The following is a 23271-nucleotide window of genomic DNA, read 5'->3' as shown; positions in this document are numbered from 1 at the left end:
CAGGATTTTCAAAGTGTAATAAAAGCGTGGGGAACATAATTTTGCAGCTTGTGATCAGGACACATCACACATCAAGATGTTTATTCTTCATCTGTGTCCTGGGCAGCTCCAGAAATAGAGATGGTGCACTGCTGTGTGTCGCTCACATAGGCGTCCTCGTCTGTTTTAACTGTTCTGGGTAAAAAGTAGAAATGTGAGTGAGACTTTTTTTTTTTCTATTAATTAGTCTATACTCACTGAGGGCCAAAGTCACAGTCTACCTGATGAGGAGAGTTTTCCTCTCAGACTTCTCAGTTGCCTGCGGGTTCCCATCACCCAGGTTGTCTATAGCAACAGCAGCTGGAGGTGTTTCTGTGTTAACTGTGCATTTGGGGCCTTCAAGTTTCAAAGACCCCATAGCGGGGGTGAGTGATGATAAACGGTCAGAGGTGCTGCTGTTTGTGAGATGCAGGTGATCAGTCAGAGGCAGCATCCCAGTAATGGTGCTCAGACGGTTGTCTTCTCCCTCAATCAGCTTTCTGTTAAACAAACAGTGCAATCCTGTTAGGAATAGGGATGCACTACTGTCCAGTTTATGCAGTGTTCCCTTCTGAGACTGAGCTGTTTGTTAAATCTTTGTTCACCTGTAGGTGGCGATCTCAATCTCCATTGTCATTTTGGCATTTAGAAGGTCCTGATAGTCCCTCATCAGCAGCGCAGTCTTCTGCTTGGAGAGCTTCAGACCCTGCTTAACTGCCTCAATGCGCTCCTGTTGACATAGAGAGAGAGCTGGACTGGTGCCTCCATATGAACGTGATATTTTACCCCAAACATCTCATCTTCAATGTCTGACAAGTTTTTGTTATTTAATAATATATTTTGTGCAGTAATAATTTAATTAAAAGTCAGAAATGGTTTAATTTCTAATCAGTTGTGCGGTTGCATTTGAGTTCCAACACTTCATTAGTCCTTTACCTCCAACTCTTGCTCTAGCTTCTTCTTGTTCTCCTTGGTGTCACTGATATGCGTCTCCAAATACTCATTCCTTGCCCTTAGTGACCCCAAGTCTCGCTCCTTGCTCAGAATCTTAACATGCACAGAGAAGAGCATGCAGCATTTAAGTTCACCCAATGTTTACAAATCAGTCACTTCAAAATCATTACAAGAATTCAAGGCCTGACACTGTCAAGGATTATTTTTAAAGTTACAAGTCATGATAATTTTTCAGCACCTTTGATATAAACAGAGGGTACAACAATAACAAATAGCTTGCACATTCCCCGTGTTTTTGAGATTTCCTGATGCCACCTGTCGGAATAAGAGGTCAATTTGACAAATCTGACGTTCTGGAAAGAGCCGTGCATACGAACTTGGAGAAAAAGCTGTTCTTGTTTGTGAAAGATCAAATTCGAGGTGTTTATGAGCAATGTAAGATAAACAAAGTAATCATACTCACATCTCTCCTGTAAGCAGCAATTTCCTCTCTCAGACTCCGAACGCTTTGAGCGTGCTTGGATGACGCGTCACTCATGTCCTGAAACATTGATCTATACCAAGCATCCATTTCCTGGTTGAAAACAACCAGTGCTTAGATTAAACTTGCATTGTTGTTTTTGTCCATACACATGTATATTAACAACTGTAAGGCACACAAAAAGGATTTTGCTGTTTCATACTACCTGCAGATTTTTAGCAGCAATGCTGTCATATTCAGACTGAATTTGTGTGAGAGCAGAGGAAAGATCTGGGAGGTCGAAGTTTAAGTCCATCTTTGAGGCCGCTGAATAGATCTGCTGCATCAGCTCATCGGCTTCCTTTCAATCGATCAGAAACACAAAATAAATCACAGTTTAATCCAGATTCTTTTCATAACAATGGTTTAGTTAACGGGTCTTCTCCTAAAAACTGAAGACTTGAACAATGATGCAAAATGTAGAAATAACAACAAAATTGTGTCTTCAGCAGCTTTTCATAAGTGTTTACATGCAAAATGTGCATAAAATTTCCACATAGAATGAATATAATACTTGTAAGGAAAAATTAATTTGGTGAAGATTTTTTTTTTGCCAACAAGTTGACAAAAAAAAACTTGTTAAAATGTTATGTACCATTGCAGAATATGTATCAAACTTAATTATAATCAAAGTTAATGGCTGTGTTTATAGCCATACTCACTTTATCAATCAAAAAAGTCTTAATTTATGTATACCCATCATCTTCAGCGACCCATTACACCATGGATAACAATATAAATGGTATGCTAAACGCTTCTCACTCCTACATGCAGTGTTTGTTACCTCCTTCTGAACTCTCTGCAGGAAGGTCAGCTCAGCCTCCAGGTTCTCCAGCTGCTTTTCCAGTTTAATTCTAGCTGAAGTAGCTTTGTCCACATTCTGGGATGAACAGACATGAAGTTTGGAAGGTTGGGTGAAACTAAGCATATTTCTTTTCTAAGAACATAATTAAACTGTTAATAATCTTTTCTTTGTTTATTACCGGACGCAGAGTCTCGATGTGACTCTCTGTGTGCTTCCTGGCTTCCAGAGCCTCATCATATTTAAACTTCAGCACTTCCAGCTGGCAGGACATTGCCTCTTTCGATGTCAAAGACAAATCCTGGAAAGGTTTGTTTGTGAAATTATTGTTTAAGCTAAATTTGCGACAAGCAGATGAATTAAAGCAATGAAAACAAAGCTGGGATGTAAAAATATCGTAAGAAGTTTAGATGCAGCCTTTTTCTTACCCTCTTCTCCTTCAATTGTTCAGCTTCTCTGTTCAGTTCCTTTAGCTGTGATGCATATAGCTGCCTGAGACCAGCTGTTCTCTCAAAGGCACTTTTCAAGGCTTCAATTTCAGCTTCCAGCAGTTTGTTCTTGGACTCCAGTGTTCTGACCTAAAACAGAAGATAAACACCTACTTAGAAATATTTTTCTCAGTTAAATCAAAATGCATAACTAAGACATGTGATACAAAGCAAGAGAACATGTGAATGCAATTTTTCTCAGTATGGATGGATTCCTCTTGCCTTTTCAATGTAAGATGCCAGGCGGTCATTGAGCACCACCATCTCCTGCCTCTCATTGGTGCGAGTCAGCTTGAATGCCTGGTTCTGTGCTGCAGTCGCATCCAGATCCAAATTCGCTCCATGGCCACTAGTCACATCCAAGCTCAGAGTGCCCATGCTAGCACTACTGCAAGTGGAAAGGCTAAATGGGTTAGAGTTCCTGCCCAGGAACTTGATTTACTATGTATATGTCTAACAAACTGCTTCACTGTATGTGTTTCTCATGTGACCATTCGTCGGGAGAGTTTCTCTTCATCTGTCTGCCTACTTTAACCGAATCTGATGTTAATATTTTCTTTGTATATGGGGTATGCATGCCTTAAAAGTGGCAACAAATTATAAGGGATGACCCACCTGGTCAGACGAGGCTTGTTGGTGAGGACTCTGCAGCCTGGTCCCTTCCACCCTACATTCCTGTTGAAGCTGGCTGACCTGTGGCGGGTCTCCTTTCGGGTGGGAGACGGGGTGGACACCCGAATTTGGCTTTCAGATGTGCTCTCAAAGCAACGACGGTACGAGGACATCCTCTCTGGGCTGTGGCTCATGGTGATGGATGGAACTTTAACTGAAGACTGAAAAATGGTCACACACTCCTCCTCTGAGCCTGAAGTGAAGGGCTTTTTATACTCTTCATGGTTCTTACTTCACCGCTATAGAAGAATGTTGAACCCCTCCCAACACACTATTGAATCTTCTTACAAATATCTATCAAGTTCACGTCAAATAATTCATACAGCCTATAGCCTGTTGACAGAAAAGAACTGTCAGGAGGATGCATTATCCTGCTGACCGCCCTGTAAAAGTTAAAGTATTTTATGCTGAAATTTGAATAAAGAAGATGTCTTCTGTATTAAATTTAAGGTAAAGGATAAAACATCAAATTTTAGCTTTTATATAAGCTTTTATATATGACTTGTTAAAGACAGGCATAGCTTATTTGAATTTGACTTCAAGAATTCACAGGGAGACTAAGACACATGTTGTGTGTTTCTACACAATGAGGTTACTTTTAAATAGTTTCACAACATATCTTACTTGCTTTTAAATAACCCAATAATTAAAAAAGGAGTTTATTTTCTTTATTTTTATCATGACTGTATAACACACATACACACACAAACTTAATTTATTGCAAATGTATGCATATTTATTTGTCAATGTGAGTTTTATTCCTCATATTTAATCAATTTAAACAATGAAACACACTTGAGGTTAAGAAGTTTAAAGTTACTTTGAAAGAGACGGAACCAGATAATATTAAGCGGTACCCGGAAGGTATTTGATGTTACTCCCGTTGTAGCTAGCAGAACTACTTTCATTGCTGTATGCGTTCCTTTGTGGGGGAATATTATCGATAAAAAAATATTTCCCTTTACATAAACGTCTTGGACATGGCGGGAAACTTCTGGCAGAGTTCTCATTAGTAAGTTTTCAGAAATTTTCGACATGTTACTTCTTTATTTTGTTTTTGTGTGGCTTTGTTGTGAGGCCTAGCTGTCTTCGCGGCTAATCTAGGGGCTAGTTTCTTAAAACTGATTATACTCACTGAAAAATATCTTCTTTAAGTAAAAACACAAAGAGAAGAAATTCAAGCTTCAAATGAAACGGAAATCTCTTTTTTATTATTGAAGTTTGCACTTTTATTGTGCAGTGTGTGAGCTTGGTTTGTGTGCGTTTATTAAAATATTATTTTTTTTCTCCCATCAAAAGTCTGCAGTGGGTTCTGGATAAACAGGACCTGATGAAAGAGCGCCAGAAGGACCTGAAGTTCCTCTCCGAAGAGGAGTATTGGAAGCTGCAGATCTTTTTCGCAAACGGTATTTTGAACTAAATTAAATTGTAGCCTTACATGTGGCAATAGTAGCACCAAATGCTATGGTTGATATTTTTTCCAGGTTTTAACAGTTCAGATAATCATGTTTAGCTGTAGACGAGGCTTGTTTGTTTCTGTTTGAAGTACATTTTGTACCCTGCGTGTTTCAGTGATCCAGGCTCTGGGTGAGCACCTGAAGCTAAGACAGCAGGTCATTGCTACTGCCACAGTGTACTTTAAACGTTTCTATGCCAGGTAAGCTGCTTATAGTTTACTGCTGTAGAGTCCGGTAAGATTTTATTTCTGCTAACTTCTGATCTTGGGAAAGAAAGTTAGTTTAGAAGACATTCAAGAAAGACTCTTTAAGTTCATTTGAAAATGTTGTGATGGGACAACGAGACTTGACTTCTTTTCCCCTAATTCATTATTTTTATTTTGCGCATCATAAATTAAGATGTTTTGCTGCTGTCGTATGTTTTGCCCTCGTGATCTGTGCAGCATCTTGTGTGTTTTAGTTCTCTCCCTGGTTTAACACAGCTGGATCAAATGACGGCTCATTAGAATCCAAAGAAGAAGATTGACATGCTGAAATGGTTGCTACTACCTCCAGGGAGAGAACTAAAACATGCAGGATGCCGGCCCTCGAGGACCGACTTTGGGCACCCATGGGCTAGATGACGATCACTGTAGCCTTAAGTAAAATAACATATTTATTTAGATAAAACAACATGATGTAATCAATTGCAAGTGCACCATATAAGGATGAAAACTGTACTTAATTTTGCAAAACTTTTATGCTCTCTATTGTATTTTATATTTCAGCTCTAGTCTAAGCTCCGTCTTTGCTTCATGTGTTCTCTATCTCTTTGCTATGTGTCAGAAACATGTTTTACCTGCTGCTGTTGTTTTTCCAGGTATTCTCTTAAAAGTATAGATCCTGTGCTCATGGCTCCCACCTGTGTTTTCCTGGCCTCTAAAGTTGAAGTAAGAACATTTCAAGGCAAAAGTGTTTGCACCCTAATTTTACCACCTCAGGTTGTTGGATAAAACTTCTGATTTTGTTTTTTGTTTGTTTTATGCATTGTTTTGTTTGCCTTCTTCTTCTTTCTTGTTGCAATTTATGTTATGTCGTGTATTTTCCTGAACCTAACATTCAGATTTACCTTCCTCCAGGAATTTGGAGTTGTGTCCAACACCAGGCTGATTTCTGCTGCGACGTCTGTGTGTACGTGAACACGTTCAATGAAAATTGAGAGAACAGTTTCACAGTGTTCTCCTTTATGTTAATATTCACTTTTCCTTAAACAGTGAAAACGAGATTTTCCTACGCCTTTCCAAAGGAGTTTCCCTACAGAATGAATCATGTAAGTAAATTTTTTACTTTTTTAATTTGATATTACAACTTTGAGGTATTGAGAGTAAATGGTAGCTGATAAGTGTTTTTAAGCTCATAATTGCATTTCTACCTAAAGATTGAAAGTAGACATAAACAACGTTTTCTTCTGGTAACATAGTCATAACCAAAATCTCCAAAATTAACCCCGTAACTTACCAGGCGATGACCCAAACTATTCATATTCCTGCTTCCTGTGCAGTTATTTATGTTCTGCCTTTTCAGCTTACCAGGAATCCCTTACACTGTATCACGCTGTCGCTACAGTATTGTCCGTCAGTATGTGAGATTCCAAAACTAATGTTGGCACTCTTGTGATAAAAACTCATTAGGTTTACTGCTCGTGCATAGGTCCACTCGCCTCTCTTTAGCCAGCATTAAGCTACCAGAACGTCATCGGCACCGTTTTGACAAACTGCTGCCTCAGCTATAAATTACAGCAGGTCACGGTGAAGCAACAAAAAGAGGGAGTGGTTCACACAACGCAAAATGAGTTAACAAAGACCTATGACTTGTAAACATTTTTTCTTGTCTACGTTGCAGACATAGTAAAAGAGATTGATGGTGTCTAGGGCTTGTTTGGAAGTTATGACCAACAGTCCTTGTGTCTACAATGTCACCGTCCCTGGAAATAATGTAATGAAATTCTTAAAGAAGATGAGAATACTAAAATCTGTAAAAGCACATCAAAGTACTGAACTTTAATGCAACATATACAGAGTCCAAACAAAGCTACAGATACACGTGTTCCAAATTATTATGCGAATTGGATTTAAGTGTCATAAAGATTACAATTTTTGTTGTGCTATTAAATTTATAGATGGTATTGTGTGTCAGGCCTCTGTGAATCTCTAATTAATTTCAGAGAGCTGGGTTGTTTAGTTTGTCTGGTGAGGTCAATTAAAGGAAATCTACTTTAGCAGGATGTTCCACATTATTAAGCAGGCCACAGGTTTCAAGCAATATGGGAAAGAGAAATGATCTCTGCTGTCAAAAATCATCAGAGTGTAGTTCCGTATCGCAAGGTATGAAAACATTAGATATTTAACAAAAACTAAGCGTTATTGTACTGTGAAGAGATTTGTGGCTGATTCAGAACAAAGATGGGTTTGTCATTGGCTGCTGTGGGCATGAAAGGGGAGAAACTCATGGTGTGGTCACCATCCTCCTCTGACGTCAACCCTATTGAGAACCTTTGGAGTTTCCTTAAGCAGAAGATCTGAGGGTGGAAAGCAGTTCATATCAAAATAGCAGCTCTGTGAAGGTATTCTGACATCCTGCAGAGAAATTCAAGCAGAAACTTTCCACAAACTCACAAGTTCAATGGATGCAAGAATTGTGCTGTGATATCAAAGAAGGTTCCTATGTTAACATGTAACTCAGTCTCTTAATATGTTTTTGATTAAAACAGCTTTTGATTTTAGTACATGTGACCACTTAATGCTGCACATTCAAACAATGACCGTTTGCAGTTCTTTATAATCTATAAAATGTTTAGAAAATCTGCTGTGCATAATAATTTGTAACAGTGCATTTTGAGTTTATTTGTGAAAAAAATACTGCTCTAATGGGGAGCTTTGTTCAGTATAAAATTTGATTTATACTGTAATAGTTCACGACTTGAAAATTATACTGACCATCATTTGCATTGGTCATTTAAGAAAATCTGCCTAATAATTTGGAACACGGTGTATATCTGAAAGGTTTGTAGCTAATTTTGGTCCGAATTTTTCAGACATATGTTAGCCTTTGGTAATAACCAATTTATAGATTAATTGCATAATAAATTAAAATAAGCAAATTTCCATTCTGATATTTTTTGAAGGACAATATTGTTTAGAGAGACATCAGAATCCATTTCATTTATGGTATAAGATGTGTGTGTTCTTTTATTTCAGTTTTATTCATTGTTTCTGGTTATGTTTTGTTTTGGACATTTGAAAAATCTTCCAATTTCAATTCTAAGAGCTCGTTACAAAATTAAAATGTAAAATGTAAAATGTCTTTCACAGGGCGAACTCAATTTATTATGCCATTACCAATAGACCGTTTGAAAATGGTCTCAAAACAACAATATTAACATCTATCATAATTGTTACAGGGACAATTTATAGTCGGTAAGATTTGTTATTTGTAGCCCTGGACATGTTGAATGTGATCCCTTTAAACCATTTAAACCTGGTTTGTGTCTTTCCAGATATTGGAGTGTGAGTTCTACCTTTTGGAGTTGATGGTTAGTAAATTATTTATCTGTCTCTTCTTGATGAGATTACAATGAGTCCTTAAACACTTTCTATCACAAGAAAGTAACACTTTCTATCACAAGATAGAAAGTGATAGAAAGTGTCACTTTCTATCACTTAGAATACGGTACCATACGGTACACATATGATACCGTAATGTGTGATACTACTGTGACTGTAGTATCACATTACTACCATCAAAATAACACGTCTCAACCAGCTTTGCACGTTCAGAGACCGCAGTTCAGAAAATTTACTTTTTTGAGTAAATCAGCTGCTTCCATATTTTCCTTATTGTTCCCTACATGACATGCGGTGTGTTAATTGACATTGGGTTGCTAAATGCAACCAAAATGTTACAAAAAAGTGCATAGTACTATTAAATTAGTGATTGTAGCGTGACAAAAATGTAAAGGTTTAGGGGGTATGAATGGTTTTGCAGGGCACTTTAAATGATCATCTGAATGTTGCTGTGTTTCAGGACTGCTGCCTGATTGTGTACCACCCCTACAGACCTTTGCTGCAGTACGTGCAGGACATGGGACAGGAGGACATGCTGCTGCCTCTGGCCTGGTATGATTCTGTGCCGTTTCTCCTACACCTCTTAAATCAAGTTGCTTTGGGCGTCGTCACTCCATGTCTTCTCTGTCGTGTCTTTCCCAGGCGAATAGTGAATGATACTTACAGGACAGATCTGTGCCTGCTCTACCCTCCCTTCATGATCGCCCTGGGTAACAATCGTTCCCTTTCGCCTTTTCTTACTCCACCTCCATAATCTGGTTACAGACTTGAAATAAGTTTTATGGGATCTGACTTAATCAGTTTTTTCCCCCTGCAGCCTGTCTTCATGTTGCCTGCGTTGTGCAGCAAAAAGATGCCAGGCAGTGGTTTGCTGAGCTCTCAGTGGACATGGACAAAGTAAGACTGATATTAGTGGGAGTGGGCAGTTATGTTGTAAATGTTGTAATGTGTGCCTCAAATGAAATACAGATTTAGTTTAGATTTAGCAAGAAATCTAAACTCGATTGAAACGATCTTTCAATCGAGGATATGGAATGATTGGTAAAATAGTGCCACTTTTTTATTATTATTTTTTTTAAATTAAGTTAATTTGTGTTTTTGTTTTTGTTTTTTAAAGATTCTGGAGATCATCCGTGTCATCCTGAAGCTCTATGAACAGTGGAAAAATTTTGATGATCGGAAAGAGATAGCTGCCGTTCTAAACAAGATGCCCAAACCCAAACCACCTCCAAACAGGTATGACTGGATTTGTTTTGATTGTCGGATAAAATGCATCGTTTTTCTATGATTTTTAGATTAAATAAATAAATACCATGTAAACAATATTTTAATTGGCTGTTTCTTACTGTCTCCTTTGTGCAGTGAGAGTGATCAGAGCTCCAATGGGAACCAAAGCAACTCTTACAGCCAGTCTTAGCGTCCTGTCTGCGTTTCCATGTGAATCCGTGATGTTAAACTTTGGGAGGGGTTGAACGTTTCCAAACAAACACTGCACAATCATATAGAGACTGATCATCATAAATGGAGGTGTGTCTCAGCCTCTCCTTCTCTGATTATTATGGATTCATGGACTGAACAGGCAGTGATTAAGAAATCTCCAGTGAGCAGCCAACCTTCTCCATTAGGCCAACCCCTCCGATATGAATAAGGCTGAACAGTGGCGCAGGAAGCTGACCAGGGGAACAGATGTGATCGCTCGGTAAAAACTCGTCACTGTGATGATCCTGACATCCTTGAACCACCCTGAGGAGTCATTCCACTCGGAGCTTCGTGGGATTGCAGTAAATCTTGATCACAAGTGCCGTGGTTTATCTGTGTGGATAGCAGGATGGGTGGGGTTTCATTCCTCAGGGACCTCTGCTCTCTGAATGCATTTATATTGAGGTATTCCGCTCTGGAGACGTGAGACTCTTAATTTATGAAAAGTCTTCAGCCTGATCAAACTGTACTGAAAGTGAAAGGCTCACCTTTAAAGTGGAAATTAGTTCTGTGAAAGCAAGTTACTGTTTTACTGTGTCCCGATCCCTTCTCTTTTGTGAATAGCTTTATAATTTAGATTTTTTTTGCTTTCTTAAAGGTCGTTCTGACTTTTCTTAGCTTCATTCTTGTGCTAAAATTCAGCTGTTTTATAGGATATATCTTTTGGAATTTTCATTGGTGTTTGGCTTCTGTTCAGAAACTTTAAAATAATTTCTTGATAACAGTCTGGAGTAAATGCTAACCTAAACTAGCTCTATCAGTCATTTACTTTCTATCTGCCCTCTGCCGGCCTATGAAACACCAAACTGCTCTGACATGTCTGTGCAATTACCTGCAGATGTCTGTCAATGTGATTCAGTGAAAAGTGTGTTTGATTGGGCATTATTAAAAGCACACACATTCAGGTAACATGTGAAATATGTCTATAGTATTAATAAATTACTGGCTTTCATCTTTGTTTTGCTTTCTCTGGCAATATTGGAAAATGTAATTCTGATGGTATAAATGTTATTTTATTGGAGACAATGCCCACTGCTATTTTAAACAGTGAAATTAAATATTTATATTTTTTTAATAATACTTGTGCCCCTCAATAGATTAAATCTGAGGTACCCGAACTTTTTTTCCTCAAAGGATTAAAAATATACTTTTTATAACTTTTTACGTTCTCCACAAGATAATAAAATGAAAGAATTTTCCAGAACCTCGTCAATGAAAGTGGTACAAGGAGTCCGTTTATTTAACTTCAATGTCAACCCCTCGTGGTGAAACTGGGGGATGCGTAACACAAATTTTTTTAAAAATGCGAGCAAAGTTATTACCGTCTTGCGTTAAGTTTGAAGTTAAAAGTGTAATTATTTCCGTATAAACGTGGTTCTTATTGTCATGTATTACTTGACCTTTTGATACAGTCGATTCTAGTGACATAACTTGGAGCCCAAAGCCTGCAGAAGATAGCGGAAGTAGTAGCACAAAGTATATCATGTGTCCTTCAAAATTAGAGTTAAAACTCGTTCTTAGGATTTTGCAATACTTGACACAAAGACTCCAAAGGTTGTTTGGATCTTATACAAGTGTGTTCTTGAAAAAATAAATTGAGCGAATTGAAACAAATCAGAGGAAGATGTAAAAATAAAGTGAATAGTTTTCACAGAAGAGAGAGCGTCACTGTTCAGTTTTTTACTTGTTCTCCTTTTCTTTTGTGCTTTTTTAAATTCAGTATTTGTTTTGTTGTAACAGAATCCACATTTTCATGAGCAGATGTTTTGTCTCCGTTTTTACTGGTGAAAGTAGTTCACTGCTGTTTTAGCTGCCGCATTAGGTTTTATTTTATTTTATTTGCCGCAGTGTCATTATGGAAAATTTGGTCCTCCTCTATTACAATTACTATGAATTAAATCATAATAATAGAACATTTTATTTTTCTATTGCTGCTCAGCTTGTATGCTCAGAGTTGTTCTTCTGCTGGAAGACCAGTCTTAATCTCAGTCTCAAACCTTTTGCAGCCTCTAGAGTTTTCTTCCAGGATTACTAAGTTTGTTCTTTCTTCTATCTTCCCATCAAGTCATTCCAACTTTTGCATAGTTCTTTTGCCACTATATTTTATTGCAGGGAAGATGTGTGTATGGTAATATATGGTGCAAGTCCTTTTCCACACTAGGTAATTTTGCATGTGGGGCAAAAAGGCAGTCTTCTCTGAAAATGTTTTACAACATTTCAGGTTTACTTCACTATCAGGCCCATTTGTCTTCTGTTTAACAGTTACCCCATCCCTGCTAAATAAAGGGGAGTCACAGCATGATGCTGGCACTTCTTTATGAGTATGACTTTGGAAAAGGTGAAAACATGCGTCAGGAAAATTGCAAGGTTATATAGAACTCTCATGAGATAAAAAAACAAACAAAAAACTACTTTTACTTTGAAAAATATAACCGGAAATTGCCTGTCAGCTGGTCATCCTTGACAGAATGTAAAGAAGAAGACGGGGGGTGGGGGGGGTCAAATCCGAAAGCTCAGGACGGGTTTCAGAGTATGTCCTCCCCGGTAGCTGGAGGATAAACCCCGGACGGGATGCTTGTGTCCCCCCGGCTCTTCCCGCTGTTCTGCCCCCGCCTCGGTCGGGACGCATGAAGCCTCCGCCGATGCAGACCCGACCTGCCAAAGCGAGGCGGAAAGCTGCGGGGGACACCGAGCATGTACTGGCGCGTCGTCGGCTTCGCCTGGACGGGGTCGTGTGTGGTTGCTCTCGGCCGGAACCGGAGCTTCGATGAGCAGCTGTCGCTTTACGGGTACATCGTCGCCCACCCTCTGCAGGACCACGGCGGGATGATGTCGGCGCTGGGCTCGGACTCGTGGTGGAGGAAGACTCTGTATGTGACCGGAGGCGCTCTGCTGGCTGCCGCTGCCTATCTGCTGCACGAACTGCTGACCATCAGGTAGAAAAACAACACGGAGACAGTCAGAGGAGAAGCGCTCCTCCTGAACCCTCCGCAGGCCTCGGCTGGATAAAAGCAAGCACTGTGTGAATTGTGATCGTCTTAGATATCTGATTTCTGCTGCATCCTCCCTTTAGGGTTTGATGTTACTTAATCTGGTCTGATTGGGCGAGGTGAGGACGCAGACGGGCAGAAAATAAGGAATCGTGAGGAGTGGGTTATGACGTAACGGAACCCCCACCTCCTCCAGCTCCATCCTCACAAACACAAACACACCAATGCATATAGTCGACTGGCTCCACTATGGCATCAATTCACTTAAAGAAGAGCAGCAGTAGGACTTGTCCGCATCTCAATGACAAAACGCCTCACTTATGATGTAATAAAGTTAAATAAATTTCAGCTTCCTCCCACTTTTACACAACATTCGAAATGACAGCCAATTTCAGACATTTGCGATTTATTTAATCTAGTGTGATCTAAAAGTATCCAACCCACTTTTGCTTTTTCACATTCTGCTATTTTTTTTGCATCCATTGTAATGTGTTTTATTGGTATTTTACACGAGATACCAACACACACCAAAGCTGAGAAGCAGAAGCAAAAATGTACATATTTTTTCAAATCTGAAATGCACTAACCTCGATTTGTATTCAGCCCTTTCCACACTGAAACCACTGAATAAAATATAGTGCAACCATTTGTAGAAAATTGGCAAAAAGAACATCCTGTTTAAAGCTACAGCTACAAGAATACAGCGAGGGCTGTGGGGGAATGGTTCACACAAAAACAAGTTATTGTTTAGTCCATCTATATTTGCAGTGGAAGGTGATGCTACAAAGTATTGACTAAACAGGGATGAATGCATTTATGCCAGCCACATTTTTTTCAGATTTCTGGTTCTAAAATTAAAACCTGGGTACTTTATTTCCACTCCATTTTACAAGTAAACCCCCCTTCTCCACTGGCTTACCGTACAAAATAATTACTATTTATCTTAAAGTCAGTGGAGAATCAAGAATTTTACTATTTAGATTAAAAGATTTATTGCGTATTTGTAACCCAAGACGGTCAGGTTGAGGGGTTGGTTAGCAGGATAAGATCAAGCTGTTCGTTCGCCTGTTACAGTAAATACCTCCGTGTGCTCTGTATCGTATTACCAGCTCACAGATATTTGTATCCGATAACAAAAGCTAATGTCTTTGATTTTGTTAGAAAAAAAGAATCTGGTTTGTTTGGGTGGGAGAACCTTTTCAGCCCCACACGGAATCAGACAGCTCCTCAGATACTGCTTGGTGTCTTAAAACATTTCAGCACCTGAACTTAGTGGACAGCTCCCTGCAGCATGACCATTTGTAGGCGTGTTTCTGTCCTATAAGTGGCTTCATATCAACAGGATGACCCATAGATTATCTCTGACAGTGGAAAATACTTTGTTATTCTGACTCAGTGGTTGTAGGCTGGCAGCCACTCAGCTGTCTGTTTATTCAGCTGCACCACGATGACCTCCGTCCCCCCACGTGACTCACATTTACACTTTTTTTTTTTGGCTTTGTGCAACAGTGACTTCACAGCATCATGCTTCACTGACATGCAACATCTTTTGCCCAGAGGGCTGCGTTGACTTACTGTTGGACTTTCCGGCTCTATTTTCTGTGATGGTCAGTTTTTAGTGTACTGGTTCAAATGTTCAGTGCTCGAGTGAACCGATAAAGACGTTGGATATCCTGTCTTTGAATTTGCACTTTTGTGAAAGACATTTAACTGAGGCATAATGTGCCAATTTACTGTCCATTTTAGAGTGTTTTGTGTAGACAGTGTTCAGTTGGTGCAGAAACTAAAAATAAATTATTATTTAGTCTTAATCTTTTGTCTTCATTAGAGATTGACCAAATTTTCTTGCCTTCCCGTCTCCTTCTACAATTAAATCTTAGCACAGTTTATTCAATTCAGCTCTGTTTAGTTACTGTTTATTAACGCCAAATAGATGTAGTAATAGTGCTCATTATCTAATTATCTTCACAGAGCGTTCATAGATTGCTGTGGGCTGGATTGGATTGCATCATCATTACTCTTGTGTTTGTTGTATATTTCAACATTTCTAATGGATTAATATTTGATCTGAATATATAAGCCTGTCAGGAAATGCAAATTAAAATAAGTAAAAAAAAAAAAAAAAAAAAGTACAAATTATGTCTTGTCCACATACAATCAACAGTTTATCCCAAAAGTGTTTCAAAAGTATATTTATCTTCATATAATTGCAAACTTGAGTGTTTTTATTTAGGTTATTCGTAAACCAGGAAGTGGAAGGAAAGCGTAGCTAAGGAAAGCCCATCCCTGTGATATAACATGGTGATGGCATCATTCTGCCGTGGGGATGCTTGAAAGGGAATCCTGGTCAGAGTATAAAGGAAGATGGAAGGAGATAATTAGAGAGCGATCCTAGAAGAAAAGCTGTTAGAGACCGCAAAGAAACTTGAGACTGGAGCAAACTTTCCCCTGCCTGCAGGACAGAGTGAGACTAAACATACAGTAACCAAATGGTTCAGATCAAAGCATAGTCAAAGTATGGTCCTAATCAAACCAACAATCTGTGGCAGAACTTGACAACTGTTGCGTGTCGGTTTTCGCTGTTCACTATAATGCAAACCTGCTCAATAAAGAGCTGTGATGTTTGTTTTCAACATGACAACATGTAAAAAAGTTCAGCGAGTATTAATACAGTGGAAGGCATCGCACATTTCTAACATAAACTAACAAAGATCTCTCAGTTGCAGAGAGAGCAGAAATCAAATCAGTTACAACAATCTTTCCTTCAACTCCTGATTAAATGCAGCAGAGCTGAAACCTGAAGGCTCCTTAATAAGTGGGGGTTGATTCTGTGCCAGTACCATGTAGTTAAAGGTGTAAACTAAAATATTTAAAAATTGCTGAATATGGAAATGGACTGTTTGTATTTGACTGTGTGTCACAGCATATACTACGGCCCCCACAAACACAAATATGACTCCATTATCAAATAAGCTACTTCAATAGAAGCAGTAACATTGTACTGCTGAATGACTCACTGGAATTGGAATTAATTAGTTTCAAATACATCGATATTTACTATTGCGCTCATAAAAATGACACTGGAAAAAAACAAAACAAGAAAACAATGTCACAGTCCTTTTTATTAGAGCATGTATAAATGTCAATCGATTTAACTTTGAGGTGCAACTATCAGCAATTTATTCCTATCAGAATAAATCATTATACTTATTAAAATGTTGTTGTTTTTTTTGTTTTGTTACTTGACAACAAACAATACAGTAACTGACCCATTCCTAGTTCTACAATATATTAGTGTTGTGAAATAAGAAGAAATTCTACTTTTATATTTTGTACATAAAGTAGCTATTTTTGTCATTTTCACTGTGCTTTTAACTTTTTATCCTTTAGAGACTTGTTTAATTATTTCCAACAATACTGGACTTATTTCAGAAATATTTGGTTTTATTTAGTTTGTAAACAGATAGCCCTGATTTCTACTGACACGTAACAGAAAACCTGACTTTTTGATCTTTAGATACTTTGGTCCCTATGCACACTTTCTTCTCATGGTGGTTAAACACCTTCGCAAAGTACTGGACATTTCCTACTAGTTAGCTACCTAGTCCTTAGGTTTAACTTTACTCGTTTAAAGTCCAGCCTTACAAATCCTGAGATTAAACTTTAGAGTTTGCTGATGCATATTGAGAGGATGCAATTTATCCCCTCAGCTCACACTGTGACATTCAGCTCTGTCCCTGTTTGCTCCACATAGAAAAGAAGAGGAGCTGGACTCTAAAGATGCCATCATCCTCCACCAGTTCTCCCGGCCCAAATCTGGGGCCCCTTCCCTCTCCCCCTCCTGCCTTAAACTGGAGACCTACCTCCGTATGGCCGACCTGCCCTACCAGGTGTGATCAGTAAAAATAATAATCATAAAACACGAACGATGTTAAAAAAAAAAAATCAGAGCTCTCCTTCTTGAACTAGAGCTAACTATTTCTGCTTTGACTGTTACCCTCCACTACCCTCCACCCTTGTCTGCTCTGTCGACTTTCTGATCTCCCTGAATCGTGTCGGATCTCCCCCAGAACTACTTTGACGGGAGGCTGTCGCCGCAGGGAAAGATGCCGTGGATCGAGTACAACCAGGAGCAGGTCTACGGCACCGAGTTCATCGTCGAGTTTCTGGAGGAGAGGCTGGGCGTGAGCCTGAACAAGAGCCTGACGCCGCAGGAGAGGGCCTTGTCTCGCGCCATCACCAAAATGGTGGAAGAACACTTTTACTGGTGAGAATGTAGTCATTCCATTAGAAGTGTTTATATTTTGTCGCCTTGCAAAATACTCCAAGGGGCGTGTTTTACATTTGCTTGGCACATGAAGTCTTAAAGAAACGCAACGACATTTCTGGTCACAAAGTGGTAAAATGTCCAAAGAACTAGATGCTCCTTTAGTCTTTGCCCCAAAGACAGAATGACCTTAAATGTTTTCTCGTTGCTGAACGAAGGCGCCTGTTTGTGTCCCAGGACTATGGCTTACTGCCAGTGGGTGGACAACCTGGAGGAGACTCAGAAGATGCTGTCGGTGAGCGGACCATTGAGCGACCTGCTCAAGTGGATCCTGAGTCACCTGACGGGCGGGATCGTTAAGAGGGAAATGTACGGCCACGGGATTGGACGGTTCTCTAAGGAGGAGGTCTACAGCCTCATGGAGAAGGACATGCGAACCTTGGCCACCTTGCTAGGTAACATTTTGATTATCAGATGGTTTCTATTGTTAACAGACTTTACATTTCAGATCTAACTTACTTTAAAAGCATTCGGTTCGTTGTGCAACAAAGTAATTGAGACGGTAACTCAAACAGCTCAACACTGACCTCTGGTGGTATTTTCTTTTTTTGTTTGTTTGTTTTGTTTGTGGTCTGATGTTCAATCAGTGTGTTTTTTTGGATGTCATCCGGAGTCCCTGTCAGATATAACATCTGCTGAGCGTCACCACAGCTGCTGCTTCATACATAAACCGAAATGGCAATGATCTAAAGCCTCTCTGCATTTTATTGTTAACTTGGTGGTGACATATTTCCTTCTCTTTGCCCCACTTAGGCGATAAGAAGTACATCATGGGCTCCCAGCTTTCAGCAATAGATGCTACAGTGTTTGGCCACCTGGCTCCGGCCATGTGGACTCTACCAGGATCCCGACCGGAGCAGCTCATCAAAGGTGAGGTTGCAAGAAGAAGAAATGTGTATGTTTCTTACTAAATACAAAAAAAAAATCTTCTCTTGAGTAAACTAATGAATAAATGTGACTAAACACATTTGCACAAGAAAACTAGAAGTGCAAGTCACAACATTGAATAGAGAAACGGCACATTTCAGATCTTAAAACCGTATAAGCAGTGATAATAAATAAATGCTCCTTAAAGAGCGCAATAAGTGGTAATAAAGTGGCATAAAGTGCTTCAGTAAGAAGTTGCTTGTGCATTTGCGTTACTGTTCAGTGGTTTGATGGCCAATAGAAGAAGAAGAATGTTATGAGTGTGGTTATGAGTGTGTTTGTTCTGGTTCTTGTCCTCTAACTGCACCATCGAGAGAGCAAACAGCGCGTCCTCAACAAACATCGTATCAGAGTTACCAGCTGCTGCATCTGCGTGTATCGCCAACAGCAAAATCCAATGTAATGCAGGGCAAAAATGTAAATAGAAGTGGCGAAATAATCTAGTTACTGGAGTAATTTCCTCTGAAATGAAAAGACAAGACAGAAACTGTTGACAGCAAAGCCGGAGGTGCAGCAGGTACTTATGTCAAACTGCTGTTTGTCTTCTACACGTCACAGCAGCCTTTTAAATTCTGCACTCAACAGACAGAGCGCTTAGATTGCGAAACTGAAGTTTTTTCCTCTGAAGAGAGCATGCAGGGTAAAATCTAAAATCTCTTCAAACTTGGTAGTAGAATCTGTTACGGTCTGATTAAATCAAACTTGAGCAGAGTGAAACACTGTGGTAGCTGTGTGATGGATTTGTTTCACTATGATTTGCCTTAAAAAGATAAAAATGTCTTAAAATAATTTCTCTGCGTTATGCTCTTGAAAGCCTCATAACGCTTGTAAGGCTTGTCAAACAAACACAGTTTTCCTTCAAGCTGTTCCAGAGGAAAAGCTGTGAATCAATGGGTGATTTTTCCCGTCTCACTGAGCTCTTTGTCCCTCACAGGCGAGCTCATCAACCTGGCCATGTACTGTGAGCGCATCCGCCGGCGCTTCTGGCCCGAGTGGTTCGTGGACCTGGAGGACTTCCGCTACGACCTGGCCACCGAGCTCAGCGACATTCCATCCAAGCTCCCAGACCTGGGCCTCTACTCTCGCACAGACACCTCCCAGGAGACGATTTACTCGCACACTTCTCCGCTTTCCCATCTCTCCCACCTCTCTCACCTTTCGCACACTCCCACCCCACAGGAGCCCCCGTCGCCCGTCAGTGACCCCACGGGCCACTCGCTCTATGACTCCGACATGGACACCGAGTGCTCTGAAATAGAACAGCTCAAGTGTTGACAAAACACGGCGCACACACTCATAGGTACACACACCCAGCGGGGGGGGAGCTAGAGCTCACCTACCTCTTTGAACATTTAATAGCTGGAGATTCCTTGTGTTGGTACAGATCTACAGAGCAGGAAGAGGTGTCTCTGCAAATCTCCAGTGGAGGAAGAAAGCAGCCAACAAAAAAAGCAACAGGTTGCAAAGTTAAAAGGAGAAAATGAGGCGGCTGCTGCTGATAGATTCCTCCTGGTTCTCCACGTCGTCGGCAGGCAAAACACTTTTACACACTTGGCATCTTGGTGATGATGGCAGCTACTTGTGCGCGCGCCCGCAGTGTTTCCTCGTAGCAACGTGCGCCACCATTCAGCCGCGTGCGTGTTTTCCATTGACTGGTCCTTGAACGCCTCGCGGTGAAGTTACGTCAACACCTGCAGCTACGCCAGACTGAATCCAAGCCGTTCAGTGTAAATATTTCTAGGAATCAAAGTAAATTAATGGATAGGATACGGAATTATATTATGCATATAAAGTGTGTAGATAATCTGAAAACTGAAACTTATTTCCTTTGTTATATAATGTAAATATTGTTAGTGTTTCTCCTTTAAAGTCCAGTTTATGGTGGTCCTCGATCAGCAAGAAGACCCCTGAAAACTTCTGTCCTGTGTCCCATCTGCTTTCGCTACACGGATCGAAGTAATACCTGCAGTCACATCTAGAAGAGTAGAATGTATCCCACATAGGAATTTAAAATTTGTGCACATGCCATCTATCACTTCTGTACACCTTGTTTCCAAAGAGCCAGACTGACTTATTATTTTTCAAAGTGGTTTCGATCAATGGCTGACAAATCAGTTTCCTTTCAAAGTTTGCTAAGCCACTTAACTTTGTGCTATGCTTCATTATGGCATAAAACAAACAATGTTCAGGATTTACACACAGGCTAAAAATTTATTAAACTTATTTTTACTTATTTTAGGACTTTTGCTGCATGTCTTTGCCTTTCTCTCTCTGCCCACTTGTTGTCTGCTGACTGTCAATAAAGGCCTCTAGTGCCAAAGAAAATCCTGAAAACAACAACAACAAAAACAACATACAGTTTGTTCCGATTTTCTCACCCAAATCTTTGAAAATCAGAGAAAAGCTGCATAAGTCTAGAGCAATTTTTAAAAGACCACGTTTAAAGATGACTGAAAAAAGTCTGGCTCTTTATTGCTGACAAATCATTAGCAAAGTGATGAATGGTTTTATACTTTTACACATCATGTTTTTACTTTGGCTACAGCTTTGGCTAAAAGAAACATTTAAGATGCATTCAAGCATTAAGAGCGTGTAAAAAAAAAAAAAAAGACTAAATTCTCACATGTTGAATTAAAGCGCATGGCTGGTACGTGCCCACAAAACTATGCCTTTAGGCTTCTGTTCATTTAATCATAGGTTGCCTGGTTAAGTCTGATGTTGTGTTAATTTCTTATTTTTTAGCTACAGAAGAGATAAAGCCCCAGCTGGTTCGTGGTGTTGTTTTGGATCTGCAGCATGAAGGTGTAGGGCTTATGTGTGTTTGTCAGTCAACAAATGCTCACAGTGCACCAGCCGGGGCGTCTGGAAAGCTGCTTGAGATGGAAAATATTCACCTTTCTATCCAATCTTGGGTTCACTTTGTTTTTGTTGCCGTGTGCGTTTGAATAGTGATACGTTGCTTCAGCTTCAGCAGATCTGAACTTTATTCATTGTCCCTGTGGCAAAAAAAAAAAGAAAAAAACTTTGCAGAAACAGTTTTTTTCTGCCATCAAAGCTGCCAGTCTTTCACATCTGAAGATTAGAGATTTCTGACCATTGTTCTTTGCAAAATAGCTCAAGGTCTTATTGCATGGGTAATTGTATCTACATATTCTCCCACCCGAGCTTTGAAAATCTGAACCTCCTCCAGAGTTATCTCTCTTGGCTACTTGTCTTGGTGGATTTGATGATGTTTTCATTCTGTGAGATGTTGGGAGCTCGGGATACTGTTTTCTAACCTTACCCCGCTTTAGACGACTCCGCGACTTCCTCCATGACTTGCCTTGCTGTGTTCCTTGGTCTTCATCGTGCCGTTTGTTCACTAATGCTCTCTGACAAAAACCTCTGAGGCCTTTGTAGAACAGCTGGATTTGGTTAAATGACACGCAAAGACTTCTGCTGTTAGATGCACTGGGTTTTTTTTGGGTTTTTTTTTTTCATGGGTATCCACACCACACATTGCAGATAATGACTTGTTAAAGTTTAGGAAAATATGCACTACTTTTTGTTGTTTCGTCACTTAAATCCCAACAGCATGCACTGCTGGAGACAAACATGATAAAATGGGAAAAAGCTCTTGCTGCATTTTGCAAGACAAGAAAAAAACTACAGAATTTCTGGACTAATATCAAGGAAGAAGAATTCCTTCACAAGTTACTGTATGGGAGAGACCTTGAAGTAGAAGTTTAGTGATGTGATTAAGTACTGAAAAATGCAAACCTTTTTTTTTTTTAATGTTTCATCTTAATATTTTTCTCCTGCATGATATTGCCTTTTGGCTCTACAAAGTTCAGGTTTGCTCTATTGTTTACAAGAGTGCCAGTATATGCTTTAAATATTTTTCGTATTAGTTCTTTTTATATATGTTGACTATATTTAGATTATTTTACCAATGCTGGTTGATTTAATGTAATTGTTTTGTTCTTGTCTTTATGTGCTCATATTTTGACAGTGTTTCTTATGTTTACATGTTGCTCTCAGAACAATATGTTGAGCTGTGTATCTGTGCAATAATGTACATTCTCCTTTGATCTGCAGACATAAAAAAAAACTGGGCAAACATTTTCATGCTTCCCGCTTTTTGCATGATCGACCCAGTTTTCGGGTGATTCTCCGTAAGTGCTGCATGAAGTTCAAACTTTCTCCTCCTTCCTTTCAGGATGACGGGAGGTTTCCCTCGCCACACGACCAAACTGCAGAAACACCGGCTTAACTCTCGCGTATAGTCGCTCCCCCCGCCATCCCTGGACATTTTCGGCTTGTAGACTCTAGGCGCTGCCTCACTTTGTCTCTCCGTGTTTGTGCAACAAACTTGTGAAATATCATCTGGCTGTAAATAAGAGATAGTAAAAAAAATAAAATAAAATCTAATTAAAACGCCAACATGGCCTACGAGGAAATGCTGTGTAAGATTTTCAGAATGTACCACAACTAGAGATAAACGGCTGTATGAAAATTGATTCATTTCAATATTTCATTAAAAATAGCTGTGATTTTTTTTTTTTTTCGCCTTTGGTGTGTCCTTGTTATTTACTGACTTGGTGTTGATTAATATTCCAGAGAAGCGTCACCTGCAGTAAGAAAAAAAAAAAGGAATATGTGCATCACTGCAGCCAAGGTTTTGAGGTGAAATGAAAACACTATTTACACCCTGAAAGAAATTTCTGGGTTTGTTTCTGCTTTGTGTTGAAAATATTTCATATCGTATTTGTGAATTGTCTCCTATGCGTTTTGGTTATGCAGCAGGATGATGATCCAAAGCAAACCAGCAACTCCCCCCTCTGAATGGCTAAAAAAAAATAAGAAATTGCAAGATTTTAGAGTGGCCTAGTTAAAGTTAAAGGCTAAACTTCAGTCTTATTAAAATGCTGTGGTGCGACACTGAACAGATACTCAAGTGATCTTGCAGTCGGCCAATATTCCTCTATTGCCAGTTTTCACAGATGTTTTATGACATTTGACACCAGCAGTTATCAGGTGTAGGGGTTGATTATTT

The 23271-nt window shown here is 39.5% G+C and overlaps 3 protein-coding genes across 3 annotated transcripts; 2 read left to right on the top strand and 1 right to left on the bottom strand.

Annotated features, from left to right (window-relative positions):
* Positions 1-34: 34 nt before the first annotated feature.
* On the bottom strand, positions 35-3588 carry ngs (notochord granular surface). The gene is made up of 11 exons (XM_044106287.1): positions 3398-3588; positions 3005-3170; positions 2723-2872; positions 2476-2595; positions 2277-2372; positions 1659-1793; positions 1436-1546; positions 955-1065; positions 624-748; positions 261-518; positions 35-174 (listed from the first exon to the last, which is right to left on the bottom strand). Exons 1-11 carry the CDS (start codon positions 3586-3588, stop codon positions 81-83), a joined length of 1557 nt encoding a protein of 518 aa, XP_043962222.1. The 3' UTR covers positions 35-80.
* A 709-nt stretch (positions 3589-4297) lies between these two features.
* ccnc (cyclin C) lies at positions 4298-10944 on the top strand. The gene is made up of 12 exons (XM_044106284.1): positions 4298-4466; positions 4754-4860; positions 5027-5111; positions 5771-5840; positions 6030-6081; positions 6165-6220; positions 8447-8482; positions 8974-9065; positions 9156-9223; positions 9331-9410; positions 9631-9749; positions 9876-10944. The coding sequence occupies exons 1-12, from the start codon at positions 4435-4437 to the stop codon at positions 9928-9930; spliced, it is 852 nt and encodes a 283-aa protein (XP_043962219.1). The 5' UTR covers positions 4298-4434; the 3' UTR covers positions 9931-10944.
* Positions 10945-12004: 1060 nt separating this feature from the next.
* Positions 12005-22770, top strand: faxca (failed axon connections homolog, metaxin like GST domain containing a). Its single transcript, XM_044106282.1, has 6 exons — positions 12005-12928; positions 16737-16872; positions 17053-17249; positions 17487-17704; positions 18063-18179; positions 19171-22770. Exons 1-6 carry the CDS (start codon positions 12687-12689, stop codon positions 19509-19511), a joined length of 1251 nt encoding a protein of 416 aa, XP_043962217.1. The 5' UTR covers positions 12005-12686; the 3' UTR covers positions 19512-22770.
* The last annotated feature ends 501 nt before the right edge of the window (positions 22771-23271 follow it).

The sequence above is a fragment of the Gambusia affinis genome, linkage group LG22 (genome assembly GCF_019740435.1).
Source record: "Gambusia affinis linkage group LG22, SWU_Gaff_1.0, whole genome shotgun sequence".
Taxonomy (NCBI): Eukaryota; Metazoa; Chordata; class Actinopteri; order Cyprinodontiformes; family Poeciliidae; genus Gambusia; species Gambusia affinis.
The sequence above is the reverse complement of the archived record's forward strand: the minus strand, read 5'-3'. Positions and strand labels throughout refer to the sequence as shown.

What these genes read in the sequence shown, in the direction of transcription:
- faxca (XM_044106282.1), top strand. Translation starts at nt 12,687, where the DNA reads ATGTACTGGCGCGTCGTCGGCTTCGCCTGGACGGGGTCGTGTGTGGTT. An exon ending in TGGCCGACCTGCCCTACCAG is followed by an intron (nt 16,873 to 17,052) that starts GTGTGATCAGTA and finishes GATCTCCCCCAG; the next exon opens with AACTACTTTGACGGGAGGCT. An exon ending in ACCGGAGCAGCTCATCAAAG is followed by an intron (nt 18,180 to 19,170) that starts GTGAGGTTGCAA and finishes TGTCCCTCACAG; the next exon opens with GCGAGCTCATCAACCTGGCC.
- ngs (XM_044106287.1), bottom strand. Translation starts at nt 3,588, where the DNA reads ATGAGCCACAGCCCAGAGAGGATGTCCTCGTACCGTCGTTGCTTTGAG. An exon ending in TTGCTGCTTACAGGAGAGAT is followed by an intron (nt 1,066 to 1,435) that starts GTGAGTATGATT and finishes GTGCATGTTAAG; the next exon opens with ATTCTGAGCAAGGAGCGAGA. An exon ending in AGGAAAACTCTCCTCATCAG is followed by an intron (nt 175 to 260) that starts GTAGACTGTGAC and finishes CTTTTTACCCAG; the next exon opens with AACAGTTAAAACAGACGAGG.
- ccnc (XM_044106284.1), top strand. Translation starts at nt 4,435, where the DNA reads ATGGCGGGAAACTTCTGGCAGAGTTCTCATTA. An exon ending in TTTAAACGTTTCTATGCCAG is followed by an intron (nt 5,112 to 5,770) that starts GTAAGCTGCTTA and finishes TTGTTTTTCCAG; the next exon opens with GTATTCTCTTAAAAGTATAG. An exon ending in TTCTGCTGCGACGTCTGTGT is followed by an intron (nt 6,082 to 6,164) that starts GTACGTGAACAC and finishes TTCCTTAAACAG; the next exon opens with TGAAAACGAGATTTTCCTAC.